This window comes from Podarcis melisellensis, assembly GCF_964234715.1.
Source record: "Podarcis melisellensis genome assembly, chromosome: 4".
NCBI lineage: Eukaryota > Metazoa > Chordata > Lepidosauria > Squamata > Lacertidae > Podarcis > Podarcis melisellensis.
Window position 1 is genome coordinate 80416322 of NC_138531.1, and position 26913 is coordinate 80443234.

The window sequence follows — 26913 nt, forward strand, 5'->3', positions numbered from 1 at the left end:
TTTAATAAGATTTAAAAGGAGAACAAATTTGCCTTGCTGCAAGGTAAAAATATTGTAATATTACTAGCAGAATCAATAAAAAATACACTTAGATTTCATAATTAATCCCCCCATCTTATTTCTGCAAGATTATTGTAAAGGATTATATCTAATCAACTACAGATTAAGGTCATACTGTAATTGTAAAAATATTCTGAACGGTGGATGTCTCACTGCCAGCCAAAAGGCCCTTTCATGGTAAACGTACCAATGTTCTGTTTTCCAGTTATGTAAAGAGGGAAACCAGCCAAATATTTTCTGTATATTGGAAAGTATTATCCCTTACTGAAAAACCTATTCTAAAAAAGCGGAGAAGAATCACAGCTGTTTGTGGCACATTTTGTTCGTTTGCTTGTGTGAAAGATACATTTATTTGCAAAATGGACAAATGATTGTCTAGTAATTGTATTATACTACAAAGTCTTTTGAAAAGCACTTTAACAAAATATTATGGTGAAATTGTTTTTCAGTACTCTAAAGGATTTTGAAATGATGAAAGGCATGAAAATGAAACTAAATCCTATAAAATCAGTAAGTTATATTTTGCATTTACTTTTTCTCAACTTGAATGAGTTGAATGCTAGTTTGAGAAAATACTTTCTATAATTTCAGAGTTATGTTGACGTAATCTAAGCTTTCTCTTGGCTTTGTATTATAACGGTGTTGGGTTTCAAGGCTCTTTTCTCTAAGGGAAACTAACCACTTAAAAGAAGATATTGGTTTAAACACAGTGATTTATGTGGTAGCCAAAACTTAAGATGGAAAATGTAATGTCTTCTCTTGAGTATGTCAAACATTTTGTTCAATTAGTTTTTGCAAGCTTGAAAAGGCAGAGGCCAGACTTGAAAAACTGCATGTGTCTAGTCTGTGTGTTGGCAGGCTCCAGTATTTTTGTTCAGAAACCACGGTCTTTCCAATAACTGGGTTGCTGCATGATTATTCTAATAGTTCTGCCTCACAATGTATAATTTGGGACCTCAAATGCTCCTCAATGAAATTTGGTTGGATAAATACAAGTGGACATCTTGAAGCCTTTTAAGTCTTAGATCACATTATTTGATTACATTTAAATCTTCTAGCTGCCTGTCCTGAATGCTCAAGACAAGTTCACTTAGCGCCACTTTTCACTTGCTGCTTTGTACTTTGATGCGGTCATATAATCTGTAAATGATGTAGATATGTTAAATCTGTGCTTTCCTTTGTAAAATACACAGAAGTGGTAGGTAAATTCTTTCCTGATCATCATTTCTTTGTATTTCTCCCCGCTCCAAGAAAACTGGAGATACTTAATTGAACATGCCCCTTTTAGAGCGGATGCATGTGGAAGGAGATGTTTGGCTTAAGTTACTGTACAAAAGAGATGATGGTTTTAAAAAAGCATCTTGAATTTTGTCTTTGATGTCATTGATAGCCCTTGCCATCACTGAAACACAGGTATCATGTGCTCCCAGTTATCGGTTTGGTGTTTGGTCACATATTTTTCATTTGTTACAGGGGTGGCTATAAGATGTAGGGCCTTTTCAGCAGTAGCACCCAGTTAAGGAACTTTGTATCCTCACCTGCTAACATCCTTCTTCATCTTTTGATAGCAGGTGGATACCATAATTTTTCAAAGGGCGTTTGGCTTGCTAAAATATTAGGATGTTAGCAGCGTGCTTAGTTAGATTATTTGCTTAATTCTTGCTTTGGACTTTATTTTTGTTTGTTTTCTAGTTGTGTTATTGTTGATACACTTCTATGTAAAACCTTAACACTGGCAATGAAGTGATATATATGTTCGAGAAACAACATGGCCAGAACTTGTCAACTATGCACCGTGCATAAGCCGAATAGTCAGGTTGTGTACAGGGCAGGTAAGATCGCACCTAAAGCTCTGTGAAAACAGTCATTACAGAAATGCTGCTGTGGAAAGAAAGCTGTTGGATCTGACTTGTTTCATTTGATTTGTGTTATGTGTTTGAAAACGTGAATGCTTTAATTTTCAGAAATTGATGCCTTGGGATCATCCATACCACAGTGGTGTCCTGCGTGCTGAGAGGTCAGTGTTATGGCCTTCTGCTGCAACTGGTGTATCTAGCACTTTATTTGCATTCTAATACTTAGATTTTAGTTGTTAAAAGTTCTGCTATAGTTATCATATATACTCCTGTAGCAAATCACTGTTTCTTTACCTTTTTGTATTGTTTTGAAATGTGTGTTTTTGTTTGCACTTGCATTGGAGTCAGCCACAACTTTTCAATGTATATATTTTCCGTATAAGAGCTGAGATAACTACCAGGTTGTAGTTTTCTTTTCTGTGCAGGAGGGTATGGCTAAGAATCTATTTCTATTGGTCACCTTTCTCCAAAACCATGTGTGTGTTCTGGGGGGGGGGAGCATTTAAACCCCTCTGCTATCTGTTGGATTTTTTAATTGATATAACTGAATCCTCCCAAAGTAAAATGTGCCAGTGTCTTCCCAGATAATATTATAAATACTGAACATACATTTTTTAAAAAATCACACTGATGCCAGCAAAACACATATGTACCATGTACATGTCAATAATTATTCCTAGTTAATTCATTTCCTCAGTTGATCTTTAAAGAGAGGCATTGTGATACCTTAAGCTATTGTAATAAAATAATATTGTGGTTAGTTTATCATCTTACAGCATAACAGACACATTACAGTCCGTGAACGTACAGTGGTACGTCGGGTTACATACGCTTCAGGTTACATATGCTTCAGGTTACAGGCTCCGCTAACCCAGAAATAATACCTCAGGTTAAGAACTTGCCCTGGGCAAGTCTACCAGCCCACCTCCCACCATCGTCAACTCCCCTAAAACTAAGGTGGAAGGCATCTTGATTCCTTGGAGTCAGTTTTCAGGAGTGCAGGGGGCACAGATGAATTGGGGGGGGGGGAACAGGTGTATCCCGCAGCCTGAGGCCCTTCCACATGTACATCAGGATTTTGCGTCCAGGCCTATTAATAGTAACTTTTCTGTTTGTAAACACCAGGGGGAGCTCCTGCATCAATTTGCCACCTTTTTTGCATCGCTGTGCCAAGTTTTCTTTTGGAAAGATGAGCTGCCTCTTAGCTTTGCCGTCAGAGAACAGCAATAGTTTTCATTTTACGATTAGATATATGTCATTTAAAATGATGTTTTGTCTGTGATGTGGCATTTGTGTTGACTATATGTTTTTGTAGTCATATCATTTATACGGACATGACGAATACGTCAGTGCATGTTTGGAACACTGGATATCAAATTCTGAAATATGTCAAGGGCCGTCATTTGTACAAAAAACCCCCACAAACCCCCATAACTGAAATCATGATAAAAACAAAACATCACATCCAGCCTTGCCCACTAAAACAATACTAATACATTACGAAATGGAAATGTATTGCTACATATATTTGTAATTTGACTCAGTGCTTTTAACCCAAAATTGCCAACCAGATTTTTCCTTTGTCATCTTCCAGCTTTCATTGCTCTGGCTCATACTGGCAGTCAACCATATGGAATTTGGTTCATTTCTTTTTATTAGACAGGACTGCAACTAGGAAGCTGGCAAGATCAAATATAAACCAGTGAATCTTGAGTTGTCAGTAGGAAGACTCAATATAGCCTCTTCTCTCCAATCCCTTTTGTTTCCCAATCACTTGAGGGCTTACAAAACACATTTTATTTATGTATACATTTTTTAATGTAATACGTTCAAGATATATAAGCATGGAGAACATTATTCTGCATATCATATATAAAAAGGGACTGGTAATTATACACTCAATTCAGTGTTCAAAAACCAGATAATGCCTACCACTTACCTAGTATCTTCCCAGTATCATATTTCCTTATCCAAATTAATTCAAGGTTAGTACACATTAAAATCCTAATCAAGTACACTACAGTGGTATTCTTGAGGGGGAGTATGTTTTGTTTAGCTCAAGGGTGAGGATTGATTGATTGATTGATTTTTGGCCCAAGGACTACATTTCATCTTGGTCAAACCTCATGGGGGGGTGCATGCCAGTCGTGGGCAGAACTACCACCACATACACACATATCCACATGCACACATCCACGCACACACACACACACACACACACACACACACACAATCTGAAAGTTTTCAATCCATGTTTGTCTCTTTTTTCAAATAACTGTTCAGGACTGCAATCTGAAGTACGCATCACCTAGGAGAGCCAGCATGTGAGGCAGATAATAGTGTTGGTCTTGGATTGGGAAGACTTGATTCAAAAGACCCCTTGGCCATAGAACTCCTTGGGTGGTCTTAAGCCAATCGCTGTTTCTTACTCTGCGTTATGCCACAGGGTTGTTGGGAACATAAAATGGGTAATCCCATGTACACTGCCCTGAGCAACTTGGAGAAAGCATAGACATGCAGAATATGAGAAATAAATGATTACACCTATTTAGGACTAAGCTGTAAGTCTCCAAATATTGTTGTCTGGCATGCAGTTAATGCTAGAAATGATTTAAATGAGTCATTTCTTTGGCTAATGTATTCCAGTGTTTTGGTTGTTAAAACAAAATCTCAAAATGCTCAACAATCAAACAAACAAAAAACCAAGACTTTGTTTTATATGGGGTAATTATATTATATTTCCCTCTTTTATTGGCATATGTTATGGTTATGGAATGCTGCAAGAAATTATTTCCCCTTGTGATAGTAACAGTTCTGAATGTTCGGTGATTAATGATATTGAGTAAATATAATCCTTCCTTTAATTACTAGGTCTATCAAAAAGATTTTGAATAAAGTTGATGACAGCCATAATACACAAGTCTTAACTTCTTTCCAAATGTACAACTTAAATGAATGCCGTTTTATACTCCTTCATTTTATTTGGACTGAATGAAGCCATCTAGGCTTAGAAATAATTGTTTACAATGGCACACTACATCTATTGCTCTTTAGCAGTACTTTCTTTTCAATTTGAATCGTGCTGTTCATGAAGAATAATGAACACCTTATTGTACCATTTAACTTCATGTTTAAAGCAGCTGGCTTGGTGTCTTGCCTTTCAAAATACTAGTAAATCAAATGCTGTATGATTAAGGCCATTGGATTTCTTCCCATAACTCATCCTTTTAATCTAAAACAGGATTTCACATCAAATAAAGAACCCAGTGCCCTCTATCATTTTATCAACTTTGTTAGTACATTTGTTTTGCTTTCTCAATCCTACATTTACCTTCTTGTGAAATGCGTTGTTTGGGGGGGGGAACCTCTTATTACAATGGTAATCCTGATGCAACATATCAAGCTTTGCCTCTAGAAACCAAGGAGTTGGATGGAACCTGGTGTATGAAATATGTTTATATTTACGAGCAAGAAAAACTGTCAGCAAACTCTGTATGCTTTAGCTGTATCCTGTGTACAATTCAGGTTGCATCACAATCAGTTGTTGCTTAATTTAAAAAAAACACACGTTTGAGATAATTCATTGAATGGTGGGGCAGGGTGGGGCAGTCTCCTTACTTTCATTTGTTTGTTTGCTGCACTTCATAACGATTACTGTGCCTTTTTTGAGTACTAGCAGCATAGAAATTTGGGGGGGGGGCTACTGTTACAGATATTCATTGGCTCAATTTGTGGGTTATGGTGAGCCATAGTTAATGGTTTACTTTAACTCAATTTACCTCAAGGTCCATAAATAACAACACCCTAGTGGTCCCAGGCCCTAAGGAAGTTAGATTGGCTTCAACCAGAGCCAGGGCCTTTTCAACTCTGGCTCCGGCCTGGTGGAACACCCTGCCTCATGAGACCAGGGCCCTGCAGGATCTGATTTCTTTCCACAGGGCCTGTAAGACAGAGTTGTTCCGCCTGGCCTTTGGCTTGGAGCCAATTTGATTCCCTCCCTCCCTCCCTCTCTCTCCCCCCCTTTCTTTTCCTTCTCCTCAAGTGATGAGGCTACATTTTAATATTTTAATGTTCCATTATTTTAATGTTGTATTTTATTCTTGTTTTCAAGTTGTAATCATTCATCTTATTTTTATTATTGCTTGTAAGCCGCTCTGAGCCCGGCCTTGGCTGGGGAGGGCGGGGTATAAATAAATTATTATTATTATTATTATTATTATTATTATTATTACTTTGAACTCACCTGTCTGGACTCTTTTGCTCCTCTCTGCTAGCATAAGAGTGCAAGAAGAGCCCTGTTGGATCTGACCAAAGGCCCATCTAGTAGAGCATTCTGTTCTCATGATGGCCAGCCAGATGGCTCTGGGAAGCCCACAAGTAAAATCTGAGTGCAACAGCACTCTCTCCACTTGCGAACCTTCGCAAGTGGTAGACAGAAGCATACAGTGGTACCTCAGGTTAAGTACTTAATTCGTTCTGGAGGTCCGTTCTTAACCTGAAGCACCACTTTAGCTAATGGGGCCTCCCGCTGCTGCTGCGCCACCACTGCACGATTTCTGCTCTCATCCTGAAGCAAAGTTCTTAACCCGAAGTAATATTTCTGGGTTAGTGGAATCTGTAACCTGAAACGTATGTAACCCAAGGTACCACTGTACTACCTTCAAAAGTGGAAGTGGAACATAGCCACAGTGCATTTCTGTAGAGGGGACTTGCTCAAAACCCTTGAACATTTGGCTGCATTTTTCTGAAAGTTCCCCAGCTCTACCATAGCCTTTTTATTTTAGGCAACCGGAACTGTACACAGTATTCCATTGTGTGGTCACGTTATAGATGTGTATAACCACACTATGATATTGGCTGGCTTTTTTAAAAAAGTCATTTTCCTAATGTAAAATACTGTAGCTAGGATCAAATATTGTAGCTGAACACCAGAACACAGGAACTGTTTGCCTTTATCTAGCAAAAATAAAATTGTGGTGCTACATGTGCAATCCACCTGATCTATTTATTGAAAATATTTGTAGGCCACCTTCTAGGGTGAAGAACAAACATTGGCTACAGCTTGCGGTTAGTAAGGAGAGAGCTTAGCCATGTCTCCTGGTTTGGATAACCTGCTAAGCCAAACTTTGGCATAGCTTAGGGCTACTCAGCAGTAAAAGGGACTGGGATGAGCAAAACAGCTGCAAGCTCATTTCTGGAATCTACATGTTTGTGTTGACATGCTAAGTCAAGGTTTGCCTTAGCATGCCACGTGAATGAGAACATGTTTCTGCCTAAGTGTTGAAACAAGTAGATGCCCTATTTCTAGCAAGTGTGATGTTTTAATTCATTTAATTGTGGATTGTGTGATATACTGTTTAAATTGGGACAACGTTGTAGCTATTCATAATTCATTTCCTTCCATTTTGTATGTTTTAGGTATAATATTGAACCCAGCCTGTATTGCCCCTTTTTCTCTCTTGGAGCATGTATGGAAGGCCTGAACATCTTGTTCAATAAACTCTTAGGGATCTCTCTTTATGCTGAACAGACCGTGAAGGGAGAGGTGTGGTGTGAGGATGTTCGCAAACTGGTAAGAATTCAAAGTCCTGAATTTCAGACCCCTTGTGTACAAAAACAATACAGATAATAAGTAAATCCAGTTCACTGTTGAGCAAAGCACAAGATGCTTAGAAAGGAAGTTTTCTGAATTACACCGAAAAACACCTCATAGGGCAATTCATAGCTATTTGTTTTTAATTCCTGCATTGTCTTTGTTAACATTGACAATCATTTTGTATAGCACCTATAAATGCAAAAATGCTTTATTTTGTTTGTACCCAAGTTGGCGCTTAAGTATATCTCTCTTGTTTCGATTTTAAAGGAGAAATATGTCAGGCTTCTAGGCCAAAGGGAGGGAACAGACAGCAAAATGAAGAGGTGGATTCTGGTGGCACTATCTAGAACTTGCCTAGATCAAGGAAGGGCAGCATTCCTGGGAATTTTGGGTCAGATAGCGGTAAACGATTGGACATTTGGTAATATCTGATTTCCTGGGCCAGGAGGATTCTGGGCTGTTGGGTGTGAGTTTTCGAGCTTGAACTGCCTGCAGTTCCCTTCTCCTTGGTGCCCAGTGATGACTGAGATAAATATTTGCCCAAGGCCACCGAGGAAGGGCTCAGTTCTGGTGCGACATCTCCCTCCTTGCACTTTACAAATATGTTTAAGGAAGCAGCTTGAAAATGGCTACAGGCAAAAATTTCGTAAAGTTGAAAGAGCCAAGACCTAAGAGTGAGCTGCACAAACTTCAAAGTAAATGTGTTTGATGGCACATTGTGACTAACTTTTAATAAGCTTTTTATTGCAAAATGGCATGAGCTTTCATGGGCAACAACCAACCTCAGATTCTGAGTTGGAACAAACTTTAAAGAAGATCATGGGAAAACAAATTTGCAAAACAAATTAAATATTTACAACTTAAATTTATTTCTTAATGCTTGAACTTGTATCCTGCTTTTCTTTTCTCTACGGTATTTCCAAAATCTAAAACATGTATGTAGGAAAATGTGACATTGAAATCAGTACTGTGACTAAGAAAAGATTTTAAAGCAGTTTTATCAGGTCCAGGGCATGCTGGCTTTCTCACATCTTTTTATTTCCTTTTCTTAATGCTTGCAAGTGGGTCATCTTTCTCACTTATACTTCAAAGTCCAAGTAACAGCAGGAGCTGTCATTCATCAAACATCTGTAAAGTGGATAAACTATTCCTGTCTCATCTTTCATAACTTCTTCCTATTAGTTCTCTGCTCATATTGCTTAATTGTGATATATGTAGTGTGAAACAGATTTAAAACTCAAACATTGCTTTAAAAGGTATTGGTTATTTTTGTATTGCTTCATGAGTCATCCATTTGGATAAGCGGTAGAACTTGTATATTAAAACCTTTAGTAATCTTGTGAATGGGACTTGAATCACCTAGTAGTAGTTTGAATTCTACAACAAAGAGAAAAAAAATGTAAAAGCATATAAAATGGTCAGATTTGGAATGTTCCCCCCATAAAGCCTACAGTAGCACATCATCAGTTATTGGGACTTTCACTTAGTACTTTCCTGTTTTATTTTAGGCAGTTGTCCATGAACAAGAAGGATTATTGGGATACATCTATTGTGATTTTTTTCAAAGACCAGACAAGCCTTATCAGGTAACAATTCCCTAACATTACAAACGCTATGAGCCTTTTTTCTTCTTCTCAAAATACGATCCTGCAGCCCCCTGTGCCCCTCCAAACACATCTCTGGTCAGGAGATCTTTGTAAGGGGTGTAGAAAAGGGAACTAGGGGGCTGCTAGTGGAGGGGGGGATCATGGAAAATCTTCAAAGTGTTGAGTTGGTATTTCAGCTTCAAAAGCAGAATTATGCCCTGAAAGCGTGCACCCTATTTGATCCTGGTATCTCCGTGTTCAACTGAATTGCCACATTTAAAATAAACCGATAAACAAACTTATAAGCAGAATGCCAAACAATCAAGTTAAACCAAAGGGCTTCACTTTGCTTAGCCACTCCATCTGTTCCGGTACAGTGCAACAGCTTGATTTCAGATGATTCTATAATTGTAAGCAGATTCTGAGACTGCTTGAAACTGTATGGATGTCTTAAATTATATTAGTATGGTGAAGTATTGATGAAAAAGAGTGTTTTTTCTGATCTAAATATATATTTATAGGATTGCCACTTTACGATACGTGGAGGCAGGCTAAAAGAAAATGGAGAATACCAGCTTCCTGTTGTTGTCCTTATGCTAAGTTTGCCCCATTCCACTAGTAGTTCACCAACATTGCTTACTCCTGGGATGATGGAGAATCTCTTCCATGAAATGGGACATGCCATGCATTCTATGCTGGGAAGGACTCGATACCAACATGTCACTGGTAAGCTTACTGGTTAAAGTTCAAACAAGTACTTCATTTTTTACATGCAACCCTTTCATAGTTTGCACATGGTGTATCTGGTTGTACTGCAAGTAGAGGTTTTAGTCTTATCTTTAAGGCAGCTGAGAGCAATTTTCTTACTGGCCTTTAAAAACTACTCCAAATTATCTTCTGTATATTGCATATAAGCCTTTTCCCAACTGCCCATCATACCTTGTGTGAATAAGGAGCAGAAACGAGGGTGGTACTATGCAGGAACAGACTTCATTCTTGATAGGTGGAGTAGTGAGCAGAGGCAGGGAGCAGATTTAGTCTCCATTCCAGTAGCATCCATGTCAGTGGTGATTTTGCTAGCATTAAAATACTTCTGAATTTAATAGATCTTTAAATATTTCAGATCAGTAGTAAGTGGTGAGCTAGGAATTTTGGTATGTTGCAGAAGCGCCCTCCCCCAACTCTGTTGTGCTTAACCTTCCTTCAGACCCTTTGTGATTTCTCAGTTTCACTGTTACTCCCTTCTTCCTCCTATCCTCCTTTAAATGATGTAGTTAAACTAGTTCTCATCCAGTGCAATGGCTGGGGGAACATAAGAAGAGCCTGCTGGATCCTGTCAATGGCCAACCAGGTGTTTGTCGGAAGCCTGCAAGCAGCATAAGTGCAGAATAGCACTCTGCCCACCTGCGATTCCCAGCAGCTGGTATTCAGAGGCATACTACCTCTGACAGTGGAAGTAGAACTTAGCCATCATGGCTAGTCGCCACTAAAAGCCTTGTCGTCCATTAATTTGTCCAATCATCTTTTAAAGCCATCTAAGTTGGTGGCCACCACCACCTCCTGTAGGAGCAAATTCTATAGCTCAACTACAAGCTTCATGAAGAAGCGCTGGGAGTGAGAAATGTACATTGCATCCCCCCCCCCAACCTGGCACTATTCATGACACTCATGTTCCAGCCTCCCAGACCACAATGGATCTGCTAGCTAAGGCTAAAGAAACAAAACTTCATCGCAACATGTTGTGGTTTGAGCGCTGCAAAAATGCAAGACCCCCCATCTAGTAACACTGGAGGAAAGAAGTCCAGGCTGCGTACAAAGTGGTGGGGAACCTCCAGCCCGCAGGCCTAATTAGGCTTGCCAGGTTTTGGAGGCTGGCTTGCCAAGTGGCTTTGGGCAAATCACACCCACCTTTCTTGTAGGCGCCAGTTGCAGGAAAAACCTTCTTTTGAACCTTGGCTTGAATTCATGCCAAGGATGCAAAGGTTCTTCTTTTCAGCTGTGGTCTGAACATGCTGCAACTTCAAAGGAAGGTCCTTTTCATCCCAAGATTGAATTTTCCATTGCAGCTTGAGTTTTGAATCACCTTATGTTATATGATGTCACCTTACGTTACATGACTGGATCAACCAGCTGAATCTAGTTCCCTACCCCCTGCCATACAAGGAATAGAAATATACAAATATTTGTAGCTCCAGAAAGTGACAATCTATAAAAGCTTGAAGCCCACTGATCACAAAGGAGAAGAGACTAAATGTGAGGACTTAATTTTTTAATTGTAAATTGTTATTTCACCGTCAGGTGTCTTGAGTTAACACCCCCCCCCCAAAAAAGCTGCTCTTCACTGACTGATACCTTGAACAATAAAGGAAAGCAAATATGGACAATAATTGTGCTAGCTCATCAGACAGATGGGATGATAATATTTGTAAATGGGATTAAATTTTTAAGCACAGTTTGATATTTTTATTGTAATTAGGTATAAAGTAACGACAATTAAGGATTTAGTGTTTAAAGTGGGGCCAGATTGGCTGTAGCCTGGTTTAAGTTTATAAAGGGTGTGAGCCATAGCTTTATAGGGTGCCTCACCCAGCTGTTCAAATATTGTATTTACTTTGTGATTTGCAATAAAACATGTAGGATTATAATTTAGCTTTTCTGCCAGTATGTACAATAACATTACAGAAATGAAATATTTACTTAATGAATGATTTACCACAGTTCATCAAAAGTGCAGATGGAAAGCTAAGAGGAACTTTGGAGAAGACAGAAGAATTTATGTAAACTTTATGGCTACCTGCATGTTAATGCTTCTGCTTCTTTTCTATAGGGACAAGATGTTCTACAGACTTTGCTGAAGTTCCCTCTATCTTGATGGAGTATTTTGCAAATGATTATCGAGTGGTGAACCAATTTGCAAGGCACTATAAAACGGGTCAGGTAGGATAACTAAAAACCAGGCTGATTGTAAATAACGTAAGAGTTTTGGGTTGTTGGGGTTTTGGGAGGCGGGGCGGGCGGGAAACAGAAGAGATTCAGATGTATAAAACTAGGTGGAGAAATATTTTGTCATGAGACTCATACCTCATGCTCCCCTTTATGTATCTTCCCATAAGTAACTGAGTGATAGAAACAAAATGGTTGAGACTGCCATTTTTCTTTTTCTTTTTAAAAACTTAATTTTTGAGCCTTTGGAAATATTAAGTCCTAAGTGCTGTGGGGTGTCCTCAAGCTTTTGGGCAGCCTTCCACAACCTGGTGCCCTTCAGGTGTTTTGAACAGCAATTTCCATTGGTACTGGATAGGGCTAATGGGAGCTGTGGTCTGGAACATCTGGAGGGCGGCAGGTTGGAGAAAGCCTACTCCAGTGCCTCTTCCTCCTCAAGTGGTCCATTGCCTCCCTGACCTGGAAGGATTATAAAGGTTTCCAGAAATCTGCCTAAACACGTTTCAACTATGGCTGCTGTTTTCAAGGTCTAATTCCTGGCTTTGCCTCCCCTCCCCTTTGTGAGGCCCAGTGCAGACAGGGATGCTAAGGAAAAGGGAGTGTCAGGACTGGAGTCAGACGCAGGTCAGCACAAAAGAAGCAGGGCTCCATTGTCAGTGAAGTTAACTCTTTATTCAAGGAAATGGCATACAACCCCAGGGACACTTCTTAGTAGCTCTTGCTCTATGGAGCAGTCTTAGTTTTCCACACTTTCTAAGACTCCTACTCTCTCAGGTGTTTCCCAAGCAGTCTCAAACTGCGCCTGCATGCCTCTGTTCTGCTCTCCTCATTATTCTACATGTTCTTGGGGACCAGCAGGGAGGGGAGCCTGGTGCGGCAGGAGAGGGAGACTCCCTGGATTCTTCAGCAGCCTGTTGACTCCCCTTCTTTGCTTCGACCTCGGAGTCTGAACTGCTCCCTGTCACAGGCTCTTTCTGCTCACTAAACCCTATTGCCCCTTCAGCATCCAGCCCCTGCTCCCCATCTTCTCCCTCTGACCTTTTCTCAGCGTCCCACCACCAATCTCCTAGTTCTAAGCCTTCCTCCTCTGGGGTTTCTCTTGAGGGTCCCCCAGCTAGTGCCTCTCACCACATCTTTTCATCTAGCCAGTCCCTGCCTGAGTTAGATAAAATTGCTATAAATTGTTGTGGTGATTCAGAGGTTTAATTTGATATTAAGCTGGATTTGAGTTTGTTGTTGTCTCTGGTAACTCCTCTATTACATCATGGATGTTGGCTCATATTATGACGGTATGATCCGTATTGTTTTATTGGTACTCTTGCAGCAGGTTTGTCATGGCCTTTGGCTAGAACAATAAAATTGTATTGAAGTCCTAAGTGTGCTACACGATTCTTCAAAGAACTAAGAGCTTACAAATCTGTCAAACAGCAGTGGGAATTCAGGATAGTCAGTGTTTAACAAGGAGCTGCCATCACTTAGAAGAATCAGTAACACGCAATTCCTTGGTGATAGAAAGTTGCGGTTGGGATGGTTGCTCCCAGTGCATTTCAATGAATTTATTTGTTTAATTTTATTTTGCAGAGTTGAAAATATCATGGGCACCTCAACATTTAATACTGACTTTTAAAAGATGCTTTTGTTTCTTTTTAGTCAGCTCTGTTGTCTAGCCTTGTGGAACTGATTTATAGAATGATGTGGGCTTAAGGGAGAAATACATTTAAGAAAGATACTTACAATGCAATCCTAAGAACGCTTTCTTGGAAGTAAGTCCCACTAATCCAGTGGGATTTACTTTCTGGTAAGTGTGCCTCAGATTGCAGCCTTAAGGGTATAATATACTACTTCTATTTTCCAGATACTTTACAAACCTTGTCTCCTTTTAGCTCACAAATTTGGAGCCAGGCACTGTGTGCCCCATTCCTTAAATATTCCTGGCCTGTTTTGTGATGGAGGCCGTTTGGCATAGAATCATTGTGTACCAGGAAGTAATTGAGTCAGCTTTAATTCATCCTTGCAGACAGGATAAAATGTAATGTGGGATTAGGACTTGAGCCTAAACCACTGTTTTGCTGTCATGTTTCTGAATGTGCATTTCTTTCACCTTTCTGAATAGCTTAAAAATTATTTTTGACTCGGCTGTCTATTTTTCTTTTTTAAAAGGTGATTGGTTTTAAAGGGTTTGATAACAAATGCTTTATTTCCTGTAATTTTGAATACAAATATGAGCAATCAGAGTTAGAGAGCAGACCTGTTGTTTGCTATGTTAATAACTGGTTTTGACCTTTTTTGTCTGGAGGAACCTTCTTTTCGTGTGCTTAGAAGTGGGACCAGATTCTACTCACTTTCCTCGCCATATTTGATTCTCTCAGAGAACTGTTGCTTTGACTTGGCACTTTCAATTATATCAGCTTTAGTAAAATGTAAGCAAAAAGCTTTCACCAAGCATTTTTTGTTATAGAACAAAAAACTGAGGCTAGGTTTTAACCAGAAACGTCTGGTGCCTTTTGAACATTCACTGATTTAGTGGAATCTAGACAGTATCTTAAAAAGCAGAGACAACACCTTGCCAACAAAGGTCCGTATAGTTAAAGCTATGGTTTTCCCAGTAGTGATGTATGGAAGTGAGAGCTGGACCATAAAGAAGGCTGATCACCGAAGAATTGATACTTTTGAATTATGGTGTTGGAGGAGACTCTTGAGAGTCCCATGGACTGCAAGAAGATCAAACCTCTCCATTCTTAAGGAAATCAGCCCTGAGTGCTCACTGGAAGGACAGGTCGTGAAGCTGAGGCTCCAATACTTTGGCCACCTCATGAGAAGAGAAGACTCCCTGGAAAAGACCCTGATGTTGGGAAAGATGGAGGGCACAAGGAGAAGGGGATGACAGAGGATGAGATGGTTGGACAGTGTTCTCGAAGCTACCAGCATGAGTTTGACCAAACTGCGGGAGGCAGTGGAAGACAGGAGTGCCTGGCATGCTCTGGTCCACGGGGTCACGAAGAGTCGGACACGACTAAATGACTAAACAACAACAACTAATATCATTAAAATATGTTTTCTCAGTTACTTTCTTTGTGAGAAAGGAAGAGAAAATGAAGAGGGAATGGGCAGGGGTGTGGGTGGGTGGGTGTAAGCCAGAGAGAAAGAGATTGACTGATTGATTATGTTAGGTGCTGATGACCTAAAAATCATCATGACCTCACATCTCCATCCAGCTCTGTTTGTTTGTTTGTTTGTTTGTCTCTCTCTCTCTCTCTCTCTCTCTCTCTCTCTCTCTCACACACACACACACACACACACACACACACAAAATTCCTAACTGAGTCTCAGGAAAAGACATAGAAATAGCCACTCATCTTCCTCTCCTCTCTTTATCCCCTCTGCACTCTTTGTAGTCTCTATCAAATAGCCTTCTCCTGCCCACCAGTGACTGGCAGAGTTTTGAAGTCCCATGACCTCTGTGGCCATGTCCCCCCTTCATTGGCCGTTCCCATTCCTCCCCTTCCCTTTCATTTTCCAGCCAATTCTCAAGAGACTGTGGCTATAAAGTAAGGTTAGTCTCCACTGGGATGCTTGGGAAGAGATAGCGCCTTTAGGTTTTTTGTTGTTTTGAAAAAGAACTTTTGTACTTCTGCTTATCTCAAGGTTCCCCTGAGCATGCTGATAACTCCCTTTGTTCTTCAGTAGCCCTGTTTTGGCTACAGTCGTGTTGGCATTTGCCATCTGAGCTGTCGGTTAGAAATAGTGATATGTTGTCACAGGTTGACATTTTTAAAGAATTATAAAAGGTTGCTGAGGCAGGAGTACCCTTTGCAGAAACCATGTGGATTAATTCTCAGCAAGGGTTTAATAATGCTTGCTTTAATAATCCATTTACCTGAGGCAGAAGAATGGCTACCCTGGGCTAGCCTTTGTGGTGCACTGGACTGCCGCTCCCATTGGCCTCAGCAGCATGGTCAGTGGTCAGGGATAATGGGAGTTGTAGTTCAGCAACACCAGGAGTGCACCACATTGACTACCTCTGGGCTAGCAGGCCATAGGTTCCAGATACTATCTTTTTAAAAAAATAAAATAGTGTCCAGTTGGTTGCCCTTCAATCATTTGGCAAGATGGCTAATTTTAATAAGTTGCATTTTGTAAAAAACAAACAAACAGAATTTCAGCAAGTTCACATTTCAATGATTTAAGACAGTTAGGTGAAAGTTATCTGGCCCCAGGGACATAACCGTATTTTTCGCTCTATAACACGCACCTGACCATAACACACACGTAGTTTTTAGAGGAGTAAAACAAGAAAAAAATATTCTAAATGAAACAGTGGGTGTATGATTTTTGTGGTTCATGCTGTGGCCACAGACGTGATCTGCCGGTGAGTTTGGGGTAGCCCAATGCAAAAATCCTGAGGATCCATGTTTTGTAACCACGTTTTTGCGCCATTGCAGCCCCATGAAACAGTGGGTGCGTGTGTGTCTTTTGGTGCAGGCTGTAGCCATGGATATGCTATGTGATCTGATGGTGAACTTGGGGTGACCCAGTGCAAAAATCCTGAGGATCCATGTGGATCCGTGCTTTGTAACCACGTTTTAAGTGGGGAGGGAAGGAAAAGCATTCAAGGGACAAGGGGCACACATGGGGTGTGTGGAGAAGGATGCTGCTAATAATGCAGAAGAGGGGTTTCAGGGGAGAAGGGACACGCGTGGGGTGTGTGGAGAAGGATGCTGCTAATGATGCAGAAGAGGGGTTTAAGGGGAGAAGGAGCTTGCGTGGGGTGTGTGGAAAAGGAGCTTTTCGGTGAGCTGAGCAGGCAGGGGGGAGGGAAAGAGCACTGTTGCTTTAAAGGAGCCAACCGGACAGCAGCCACTTACAGCAGTGTAAGCAGCTCCTTTCCTCTCCCGCTTTGCTCCTTCTCTCCCTCTTTGCTGCTTTATGCAGCTAATGGCGAATCCCCTTCAACCGAAGTCCTGCTCAACGGATCAGCTGAGACGCGGGGAGAATCATAATTTCTCCCTCTCCCTCATCCCGTGCCCTCCTGTCCCCAGCAGCCTTTTAAAAAACTTTTTTACTGGTTTTCACTGCGCTCGTGGCTCAGAGCCCTCCTGTGCCCTGCTGTCCCTCTGCAGCCTCATTGCTTCATTTAGAGAGCGCATGGACCTTTGCTAGCTGAGGCTGCAGCAGCTGTTGCTGGCTACACGGCGCTTTTTCCAGCTCGCTATGGCTCCCGTCTGTCCCTCCTCGCGTGTAAGCGGCTGCTGCCCGCTTTGCTGCCATGGCTCTCCTTCCCTCCCTCCTCCTTGGCTCCTCCCCCTCCTCCTGGCTGTAAAGCAATCAAAGCTAGAGCCGTGCAAAGCCCTGCAAGCGGCTCCCGCTTTGCTTGACTGACGGCAGCCATGGCTCCGGTCGAGTGCATTCGCTCCGTAACACGCACAGGCATTTTCCCTTACTTTCTAGGAGCAAAAAAGTGCGTGTTTTGGAGCGAAAATTACGGTAATTTGTAATTTGCCAGCTATGAATTTGACTCTTACCTTTGTATATTCTGGTCATGCCGAAAGCAGAGGTTTCCACACACACACACACACACACACACACACACACACCTCCATCCATGCAAGGAAAAGTTTGAAGACACATTCCAGGCAGGCAGGAACAGTCTACAAGAGTGTAGAGCAAGCCTAGTGAGGACTGAGGCCTAAGAAAGAGGTATGCCTCAAGTAGAGTCTTGAGGGCTGGATGAAGAAGCCTAGAGAGTCACATTTGAGCCTGGGCCTGGGAATCCCCACCCCTGCTGCAGAGGGGAAATATGTGTAGTGCTGCCTTGTTCTGTTACCTGCAGTGGTGCTTTAACTGCGCCAGGAGGGATGCTTTCACCCCTCTACTATCCCAGAGAGGTGCATGGTTAGTGGTGTTTCTCATTCCCTGACAACAAAGGGCTTCCTGCTCTATGCTTCACTGAGCTGCAAACCTGGATTTCCATTTCAGCGAGGATTTGTGGGATTGTGGTTTACCAAAATACCAATTAGCAGGGTTCTGCTATTTTGTTCTGTTTAAAACAGGATACCACTTGACAGCTCTGAGGCTCAGTTTCTGTTTGATGTGATTTGAAACAGCCAAAGTATAAAACTGCAGAAAAAGTAAAGTTATACTAGAAGAGCCAATTTGGCTGTAACTGTGTTAAAAATTAGAGCCCTATAAAATAAAACCACTCCCTCCTGCCAAGTTTTTAAATGTTTATATTTTGTACCGTACACTTCTTCTTTTAAAAAAAAACCCCAACAAGTATGAGTACAGTGGTGCCTCGCAAGACGAAATTAATTCGTTCCGCAAGTTCTTTCGTCTTGCGAAGCACGGTTTCCCATAGGAATGCATTGAAAATCAATCAATGCGTTCCTATGGAAACCGCCTTCAGACCAGGTCCGGGGACAGCCTGTCCCCCGACCTCTTCTGAAGGCTGGGGGGGGCGGACAAGGGCTTTTCTTCCCACCCCCAGCATTTAAAAAAAAACCCGGGACAGCAGAGGACTTCTCCGCTGTCCCGAGGTTTTTTAAAATGCTGGTTTTTTTAAATGCTGTCCTCCCTGCCTGCCTTCCCGGGGGCTTTTAAATCACCCCAGGACTGTCCTGGGGCGATTTAAAAGCCTCCGGACGGCTTTTGAAGGCAGGCGGGGGGAGCAAAGACTTTTGCCCCCCGCCCGCCTTCAGAAGAGGTCCAGGACCTCTTCCGAAGGCGGGCGGGGGGCAAAAGTCTTTGTCCCCCCTGCCTGCCTTCCTGGGGGCTTTTAAATCGCCCCGGGACTGTCCCGGGCGATTTAAAAGCCTCCGGACGGCTTTTGAAGGCAGGCGGGGGGAGCAAAGACTTTTGCCCCCCGCCCGCCTTCAGAAGAGGTCCAGGACCTCTTCCGAAGGCGGGCGGGGGGCAAAAGTCTTTGTCCCCCCTGCCTGCCTTCCCGGGGGCTTTTAAATTGCCCCGGGACTGTCCCGGGGCGATTTAAAAGCCTCCGGATGGCTTTTGAAGGCAGGTGGGGGGGAGCAAAGGTGGGGGGTCCTGGACCTCTTCTGAAGGCGGGCGGGGGGCAAAAGTCTTTGCTCCCCCCCGCCTGCCTTCAAAAGCCATCCGGGATAGCGGGAAGCGCTTCCCTGCTATCCCGGACTGCTTTTAAAATGCTGGCCGTGGGGAGGAAAGCCTTTCGGCCCCCGCCGGCCTTCCTGGACCTCTTCTGAAGGCCGGAGGGGGGGAAAAGGCTTTGCTCCCCACCGCCAGCATTTAAAAGAGGTCCCCGGAGATTTCCCTATGGGCTTTCTTCTTGTGAAGCAAGCCTATAGGGAAATTCGTTTTGTGAAGCGCCTCCAAAACGGAAAAACCCTTTCGTCTAGCGGGTTTTTCGTCTTGCGAGGCGTTCGTCTTGCGGGGCACCACTGTATATTGAATGCGTAAATGGGAACCCTTTCTCAGGTGTTTAGTGGCTGTGATGGGTCATGACTGGGAAGAAGGAAGTTTTGTTCAGGAATGGGGAACCTGTATCCTTATAGAGGTCACAGTATTACAACTCCCAGCATCCTTGTCCAGTAGCCATGATGCCTGGGACTGATGCAAGTTGTAGTCCACTAACATCTGGGTGGGCTCTGTGATAGGAATTTTATGGTCTTAGATATATGGTAATGTTCATAACCGCACATACATAGATCAGCACAGGAAGACTAACCTGGAACCATTTTGATTCCTAAACTGGCCAAATGTTTTCTCTGCAAGGTCAAAATGGAAAAGCCTCCCCATTGTCTCTTCCTTCACAAATCCTGTCTTAAGGGTATGTCTGTGTTTGAATAAGGGTGTGAGCCTTATCATTACAAAAGACTGGCCAGGCTCCTCAGGCAATCCAATCAAGTAACCTGCCAGACAGGAAATAAACAAGGACAAGAGAAAAACAATATTGAAATTTCTGTTTTAAGACCACCTTTTCTGTGATGTATCTGAGAGGTGGTCTTAGGTTACACCCCTCCTGTGATGTATGTATGATGTTTCTGGGGGGTGGTCTTGATCTACAGGATGGGAATTTCAAAAGTCTTTACAAGCACAGCATTTTTGTGGGTCCTCCTCCTTTCCTGCATTTGAGGGGAGCACCCTGTTGCAACAGATCAATAAAGATCAAGCTTACTAGCTGCATTGCTTCTCAATATTCTCTGGTTGGCCTCTGTTATTTTCTCCTACCAATAGGGAACCTATGTAAGGACTCTATATGGGCTCTTGGATACCCCATAAGGGAAAAGGGCGTATTTTTATTTACAACAGGTCACAGGTTCATCATCCCTGGTTTAGAACATAAGAAGAGCCTTGCCGAGTCAGACTATAGACCCAACAAGCTAACACCGGGTTTCCAGCAGTGGCCAGCAGATTTATTCATTTAATTAAATGGTTCCTTTTGTAAGCTTTTCTTAGTGTGGCACACAAAGGGTGGGATTCAGCATTGCACTGTTGGGAACATTCAGTCTCTGCAAGCATTTCCGTTTGCTGGATGGAACACTCTGCCCTCGGCTCCCCTCATGTTCTGGGGGTTCTCCCACCCCCCATGAGCCAATTTCAAGGGGAGAGGGGGAAACCTTGTTGCTCAGGACTTCCGCTGATGGGGCTTCTTAGATGAATCCCACCTACAGTTTTCCCCCAGTAGAGGGAAGCAGAAGAAATTGCCTGGGAGGCAGGCAATGGCAGCAGTCCCCACACACCCTCAGCTTAGGCCTCCAGAGGTGGCTGCTTCGCTCAGGCTAAAGGTGGGCTTTCTGGACTATCACTTGCCCCTCTCACTATCATATTAAATTTCCCTGCCTTCCAGAATAGGCAGAACCACTCATCCACAGCTTCTGCTCATCTTGTGTTTTGCATGCAGATGTGGTCTAGGGGGAATCCTAGGATGAGCTGATGCAGTGTTCTTTGAGCCTCTTATCTCCCCCCCTCCCCACCTTTAAGCATTAGATGCCACCTGGGATACAGCTTTGGAGCTCAGAGGAGTAAAGGATTAACTGGCAAAGTAGCAATTACCAGCTTCAGAGAGTTAAGTTATATTTTCAGTTTAACATTTCTTTCATTATTAAGAAGAGGAAAGCCTTGGGTCCACCTGTCTTGCTTTTATCTGCAATGGTGCTGATTAGGCCTGTGTGTGGTCTAACATTTATGTCTCTGTTATATGTTTATGTTTGTATTCTTTACAGGGGTTTTTTTTGGTGGGAGGGAGTGGGGAAAGAGATCTGCTTTTTTCTCGTTTAGAAATCATTCTAATCAAGGGGTCCATGTCTGGGGGCTAAGTCCCAGAATAGCAGTTGTACTACAGTGTGGAATAATTGTCTGCTGTTTAAATGGTGCAATTTAAATTACAGCTTTGCACACTGGATATTCTTAAGTTTTCAAAACTATACTGCTATTTTCTGGATGGGAAAATTATAGATCTTGTGTGGTTAACTACTATGGGAAGCATTTCAGTTTAGGAGCATTTCTTGCCCATTTTCTCTTCCATCTAATTTGCTGATAATGTTTTTATTGGTTCTCAATAACTTTGATGCAGCTGCTTTTGTTCTACTTACATGAGTAGTTTTTCTAGAAGTCATAATTAGTACAGAACTTGAACATGTTGCTATTTTGTAATAGCAACAATTCTTTGATAGAACAATTCTTAAACACTTCAACTGTAAAGCTTCAGGCATGTCTGAAGAGCTGTTTGTAAATGTCAGACATCTGTATTCCATTTTTGAAGCTAAAGAGGCTCTTTAACAATTTGAAGGCTTTGGTCACACTGACATTCAGGGCACAAGTATAAATTAGTAAGAAGCATTCCGTGTTCAGTCTTCGTACTTCACTCTATATTGTATAGAAAAACTTAATCTGTTCCTTCATGTTGTTAGGGCCAGGTAAACACATATCAGGATGATCCCAGCAGATAGGCTATATTATAGAGGTGAGGGGGAAACTGGACAAAAAGATATACAGTGTTGTTAGTAGCATATACTTCAAACTTCTAATTTATTTCATTCTTGCTCCATTTTTTTAATGTGAGAAGCTATATCAAATGAAGAATCTTTCTTCTTACCTTTCTCCTCATAGCTAACAATAGATACTTTCTCCTATCATAAAACGGAGTGTTTGTTTGCCTGGAATAGTTTACCTGCCTGTGTCTCTTGACGTGGTATGGATTTGAAACTAGAGTTTCTCTGGCTGGCATGCAGTACATCCACATGATGGGTTGTGTCTGATGGTTTGCCCAAGTAAGGAACATGTGATGTGATTGATTTCCTGTAGCTTCTCTTTCAGTTCTGCCCCTGCCTGCCTTTGCCCAAAGCAGATTGGGATTCTCTCTTTTCCCCCCATCTGCCTTTGATCTCAAGTTTCCCCTTTGAATTTTTCCTTTCCTTTCCTTTCTCCTGTGTGTTTTTCCTACCTCTTCATCCCCCCAAAAATCTGGAGCGGAGATTCCATTTCTTCCATTTCTTCTTACCTGCTTTTTCTGCTGGTTTTATTCTCTTCTGTGAGAAAAGGAAAACCTTAACTTTTCTTCTCCTCCGCTGGAAGAAGATATTTTGCGTGACATGCTGATCCAACTATTGCTACTTCTTCTACAGGTCCTAAGCAAGCACCTGGCTATGTTTTCACTTGCACAACCATTTACCTTCTCCAGACTAGAAGCTAGCAAGGAAAGCCAAGCCAAGTGTCCTTTCATTAAACAATCAAGATGCGAAATAGGTGGTAGAAGCAACAGAGAGCCCCCGAGCCATGTTCTTTTCCAGCATACAATTAAATACACATTTTACTTGCACGTGACAGTTATTTTGTCTGTTCGTTGAGTCTATTTAAAAATTGTTTAAAAGATTTCCATCTCCCCATCTTCTTCTTTTATTATTTTTCAAGCCATTGCCCAAACATATGGTGTCAAGACTCTGTGAATCTAAGAAAGTTTGTGCTGCTGCCGACATGCAGCTTCAGGTATGTTGTTTGGTTCCATGTGATTTTAACCTTACTATGAAGTTGTGAAAGATCTTAAGATTAGCACAGCATCATTTTAAAGTTATGACTCAGTGATGCAGATTCTTTGGCACATTTGTACAACTGTTGAATACTTAAAATGAATTACTTTAAAACTTTATGGGATTTTAATGTCACCAACTCTTAAGTGTAGAATGAGTTGCAGTTTGAAAGTAATACATAGCCAAATAAACTTTTCTTAAAGCTAAAACTTGACAGTCAAAAGTCAATCTAAGCTTTTTAAAGTCTGCAATGCTGTTAGAAAAAGTTCAGGGAACTCTGTAGGGAAAGAGATTTCTACATTGTGCAGCAGCCAGTGAAAACCTACTTCTATGGAATGATGTGAATTTTAACTCTGGTTTCTTCTTGACTTCAATTAAAAAAGAGACAGCCAGCTTCAGAAGCACATCTTCCAAACACTAGCGTGAATTCCCCTCTGCCTTAACTTGCCTCTAGTGCTAGTGCTGAACTAGGTTTCCTTTTAATCAGGATCTGAAACTGCAGTTTAAACTGGGGTTCAGATCCTAGTTTAAGGGCAAACTTGGTTAGTGTGAACTGGTTGAAGGTCAGTGCCAATATTTATCTGAACTCTAGTTAAGGCAGAGTGGGAATGAAGAGAAGATGGGAGGATAGCTGCCTCCCACTTTTCTTGGTCATGGGTAACAAAGAGCCAGCATTACATCTGCACTAGCCCCATGATGTGCCTTTGATCTCTAAATTTGGTGCACAGATAGAATTATTGTTCCTGCTTCCTTATGATAGATTATAGTGGGTTCCTGAATCTAAATGTCTTGCTTGTGACCTCTGGATTGGAGGATAAGGCCAAATAATGTGGGGCCTTATCAAAGCCAAATTGTGTTTTACTTTGTTTTTTGTTTCTTCTTTTTTCTTGGTTAATTTTGTTTATAATATAATTATAATTATAATAAAAGTCCCTCTAACTTCAGTGGGACGTCTGCAAATTAAGCGTGCATAGTGTTGCAGCTTTTTTGTGTGGATCCATTAAATAAAAGGCACTGGAAACTGTCAGCCTAAAATATAAATATGCAGAACAAGAGCATGCAAGCCAAGTTTTCATTCTGGCAATGGACTTGAATGGTTGCCATGTGCTTTTCCAAAAACTAATCATTCTAACAGAAGCAACATAATCCGTTAGAAATGTTTACATGCTTATTTCTAAAGACTCTGATAAATGCATAAGCCAGAACAAATCTATAACAAATAAATGCATTTCGGGGGACATCACGAACTAATCTAGTATGTAAATGTATTTATTTATTTATGAACCCAAATCTAATTTATTCTAAAGAGGAAATGCATTTGAACATTCTAAACGAGAACTGATTCTATTTTAGGTAATTTACGCACGTAACATATTGGCTTAATCATAAAACATCTTCCCCAAGGAAGTTCATCTCTAAGAAAATACTGAATAAAGCTTTCAGTTGTGTTTATTTTAATGAAAATGCATGTGGTCTGTTTATGGCTCTCAAATTATTAAAAGAGCTCTTTTTGGGGAGATTTATCAGTGAACGAAATAATTAGAACTTCTAGCTTATTGGGTAAGAAAATCACCTGGTATCTCCCTTTTCACTTATTTCCCTTAACATGAGATACAGTGCTTGAAGAATATATATGAATGAATGAATGAAACAAGTGGAGAGCAAGTACACAGAATGCTTTTCTTGTGCCCTTGCAGTGTGCTATCTTAACTGAGATTGGTAGGGGGATCTCTGAGTTGATCATAAGGTCCCAGTGATGGAGAAACCCATCCTGTCTTTTCTCAGGTTTGCCGCTTAAAAAATATACCATCCTGGAACATGCTGAGCCCTTCTGTCATGACATCAGGAGCTGTAATAGCAGTCACTTTTCTCTCCCTTGGCAGTCATAGCAATTTCTCCAACACCAAGCTTGCTTTGGAAATTGCAGGGTGACTAAGAGTTATGCATAGGTCACCCACCTCATTCCACAAAGAACAAGGACAGTCTGAAACATAATTGTGGTTAAATGTCTGTCTCCTCCAAGCCTCTACAGGATATCAAGGCTTAGATAATTATAACTTTAAATTCTTAGCTCTTTCCCCTTCAGTTCTCTCCAAACCCACAGTTTGACTGGGAATATTTGGAATTCCAAATCTAGGGTAGAGGCTCTTCTTCTTTCACATATCGCTAGAGTCTTTTCTGAACTGTACTGTTTCACATGGGTAGTTGCATATAAACCCTCACTGCACACAGTCCAGCTCTCTCCCTTATGGGTTATATTTTTAGGTGCAAGGATCTTTTAAAAAACAAACAGATGAGGTGGTCCAAAATAGAATAACCCTCCTGCAATCTGGAGTAATTTAATTTTTGCTCCGCCAAAAAGCAGCATAAGGGAACCTCCAGGCAAAAGTACTGGCATATCTATAAAAGTTGTAGAGCTTCTTAGTAATTGAGTTTTTACAGGCCTCTCACCAGATGAGAGATAAGTGGGTGGCAAGGTCATGTTATAATGTTCTGTGCCAAGTTACACAGAGCACAGGACTGATAAATCGGTGGTTCTTTGTGCCAAGAAATATCTTGGTGCAATTCAATCAGTATTAAGCATTTTTCAGCCATGTTGCCTTAATTGGGAAAGAGAAGCACATGAGACCTAAAAGTCGGTAACTCTAGTGAATCAATCCTCTCGTTTCATTTTAGATACACTATCTTACAAAATGTTACTTTCCATCCAAATTTCTAGTGCGAGCTCTTTTGTGGGATGAGAGATTGTGGCAGTACTGGGAGGACACCAGAACCCTGTCTTTATGTTCTAAGACTAGTTTGAAAACGACCTGGAAAGGAATTCTCCCCACCACTATAGTTTTCCATGGGAATTTATGTGGTACAATACTGGGGTTTGGTTTTTCATGAAGATGTTCTTCTCATGGTTTGGAATCCACATCTTGCCACTCCCACAAAGACTGCAGTGGGGACAATGACTGCCACCCTGTTAAAAAAAAACCAGTAGATTTTTAATGTACAGCAACCATTCATGACTCAAATTAATTATAATTTGATTCTTTATAATTTTGCTCTAGGCTTTGATTGATAAGACCAGTTATTAAGATGTCAAAAGCAAAAAATGGAGTAACACCCCCCCCCCCGTTTCTGCAATGTTTCTTTATAAATAGCACATCAATGATGTCCTCAATCAAAATTTGGCTAGAAACCAACCATATGTCCCAGCCTGCCTTCAATATATTAGCTGCTGTTCAAATAACACTGCAAAAATATGCTGGTGGATCCAGCATAGGGCTTGATTTCTCCTCTGCTTTCCTGTCTCCCTGACTTGGTCCTATTAACTCCAGGTATTTAGCTAGAAATTAGTACTGATGGAAGAAGTGGAAGCCTTGGATTTGCTCAGGTGTCCTTTTATAACAGCTGTGCAGAAATAAAGATCCTTAGGGCTGTGTGGAGGATGCTTTTGTCATACAAGAGTCGATAAGACACATGTGCATACCTACCTGATGCGACAGTATGGTATCTTTTAAGGATCAGGCTGAAGTCCTATGGATGTATGGCAGCTTCCTTTTGAAAAAGCAGGATTTTTGTGCATACACAAGACTTGAGAATAGATCACCATCTAGCTCAGTATTATCTATGCTGATTGGCAGTAGCTGTCCAAGTTTACAGACAGAGGTCTTTCAGAGATGCCAGGGACTGTAGCTAGAGTCTTCTCCATACAAACCATATGCTCTTCCTCAGTATTGAACATGTGAACAGAATTATGATTTTGTGTGTGTGTGTGATGCGGGTAGCACTGTGGTCTAAACCACTGAGCCTCTTGGGCTTGCTAATCGGAAGGTCGGTGGTTCGAATCCCCACGGCGGGGTGAGCTCCCGTTGCTCTGTCCCACC

At 41.5% G+C, this 26913-nt stretch overlaps 1 protein-coding gene across 2 annotated transcripts in view; it reads left to right on the forward strand.

Moving 5' to 3' along the window:
• The window catches only part of MIPEP (mitochondrial intermediate peptidase), a 52263-nt gene that overhangs the window by 8865 nt on the left and 16485 nt on the right, over window positions 1-26913 (forward strand). For both annotated transcript variants that reach the window (XM_081909358.1, XM_081909359.1), the window contains exons 9-15: window positions 510-570; window positions 2025-2077; window positions 7335-7488; window positions 9021-9098; window positions 9620-9824; window positions 11926-12035; window positions 22923-22997. In XM_081909358.1, the coding sequence (XP_081765484.1) occupies window positions 510-570; window positions 2025-2077; window positions 7335-7488; window positions 9021-9098; window positions 9620-9824; window positions 11926-12035; window positions 22923-22997 (736 nt within the window). The remainder of the gene's footprint in view (window positions 1-509; window positions 571-2024; window positions 2078-7334; window positions 7489-9020; window positions 9099-9619; window positions 9825-11925; window positions 12036-22922; window positions 22998-26913) is intronic.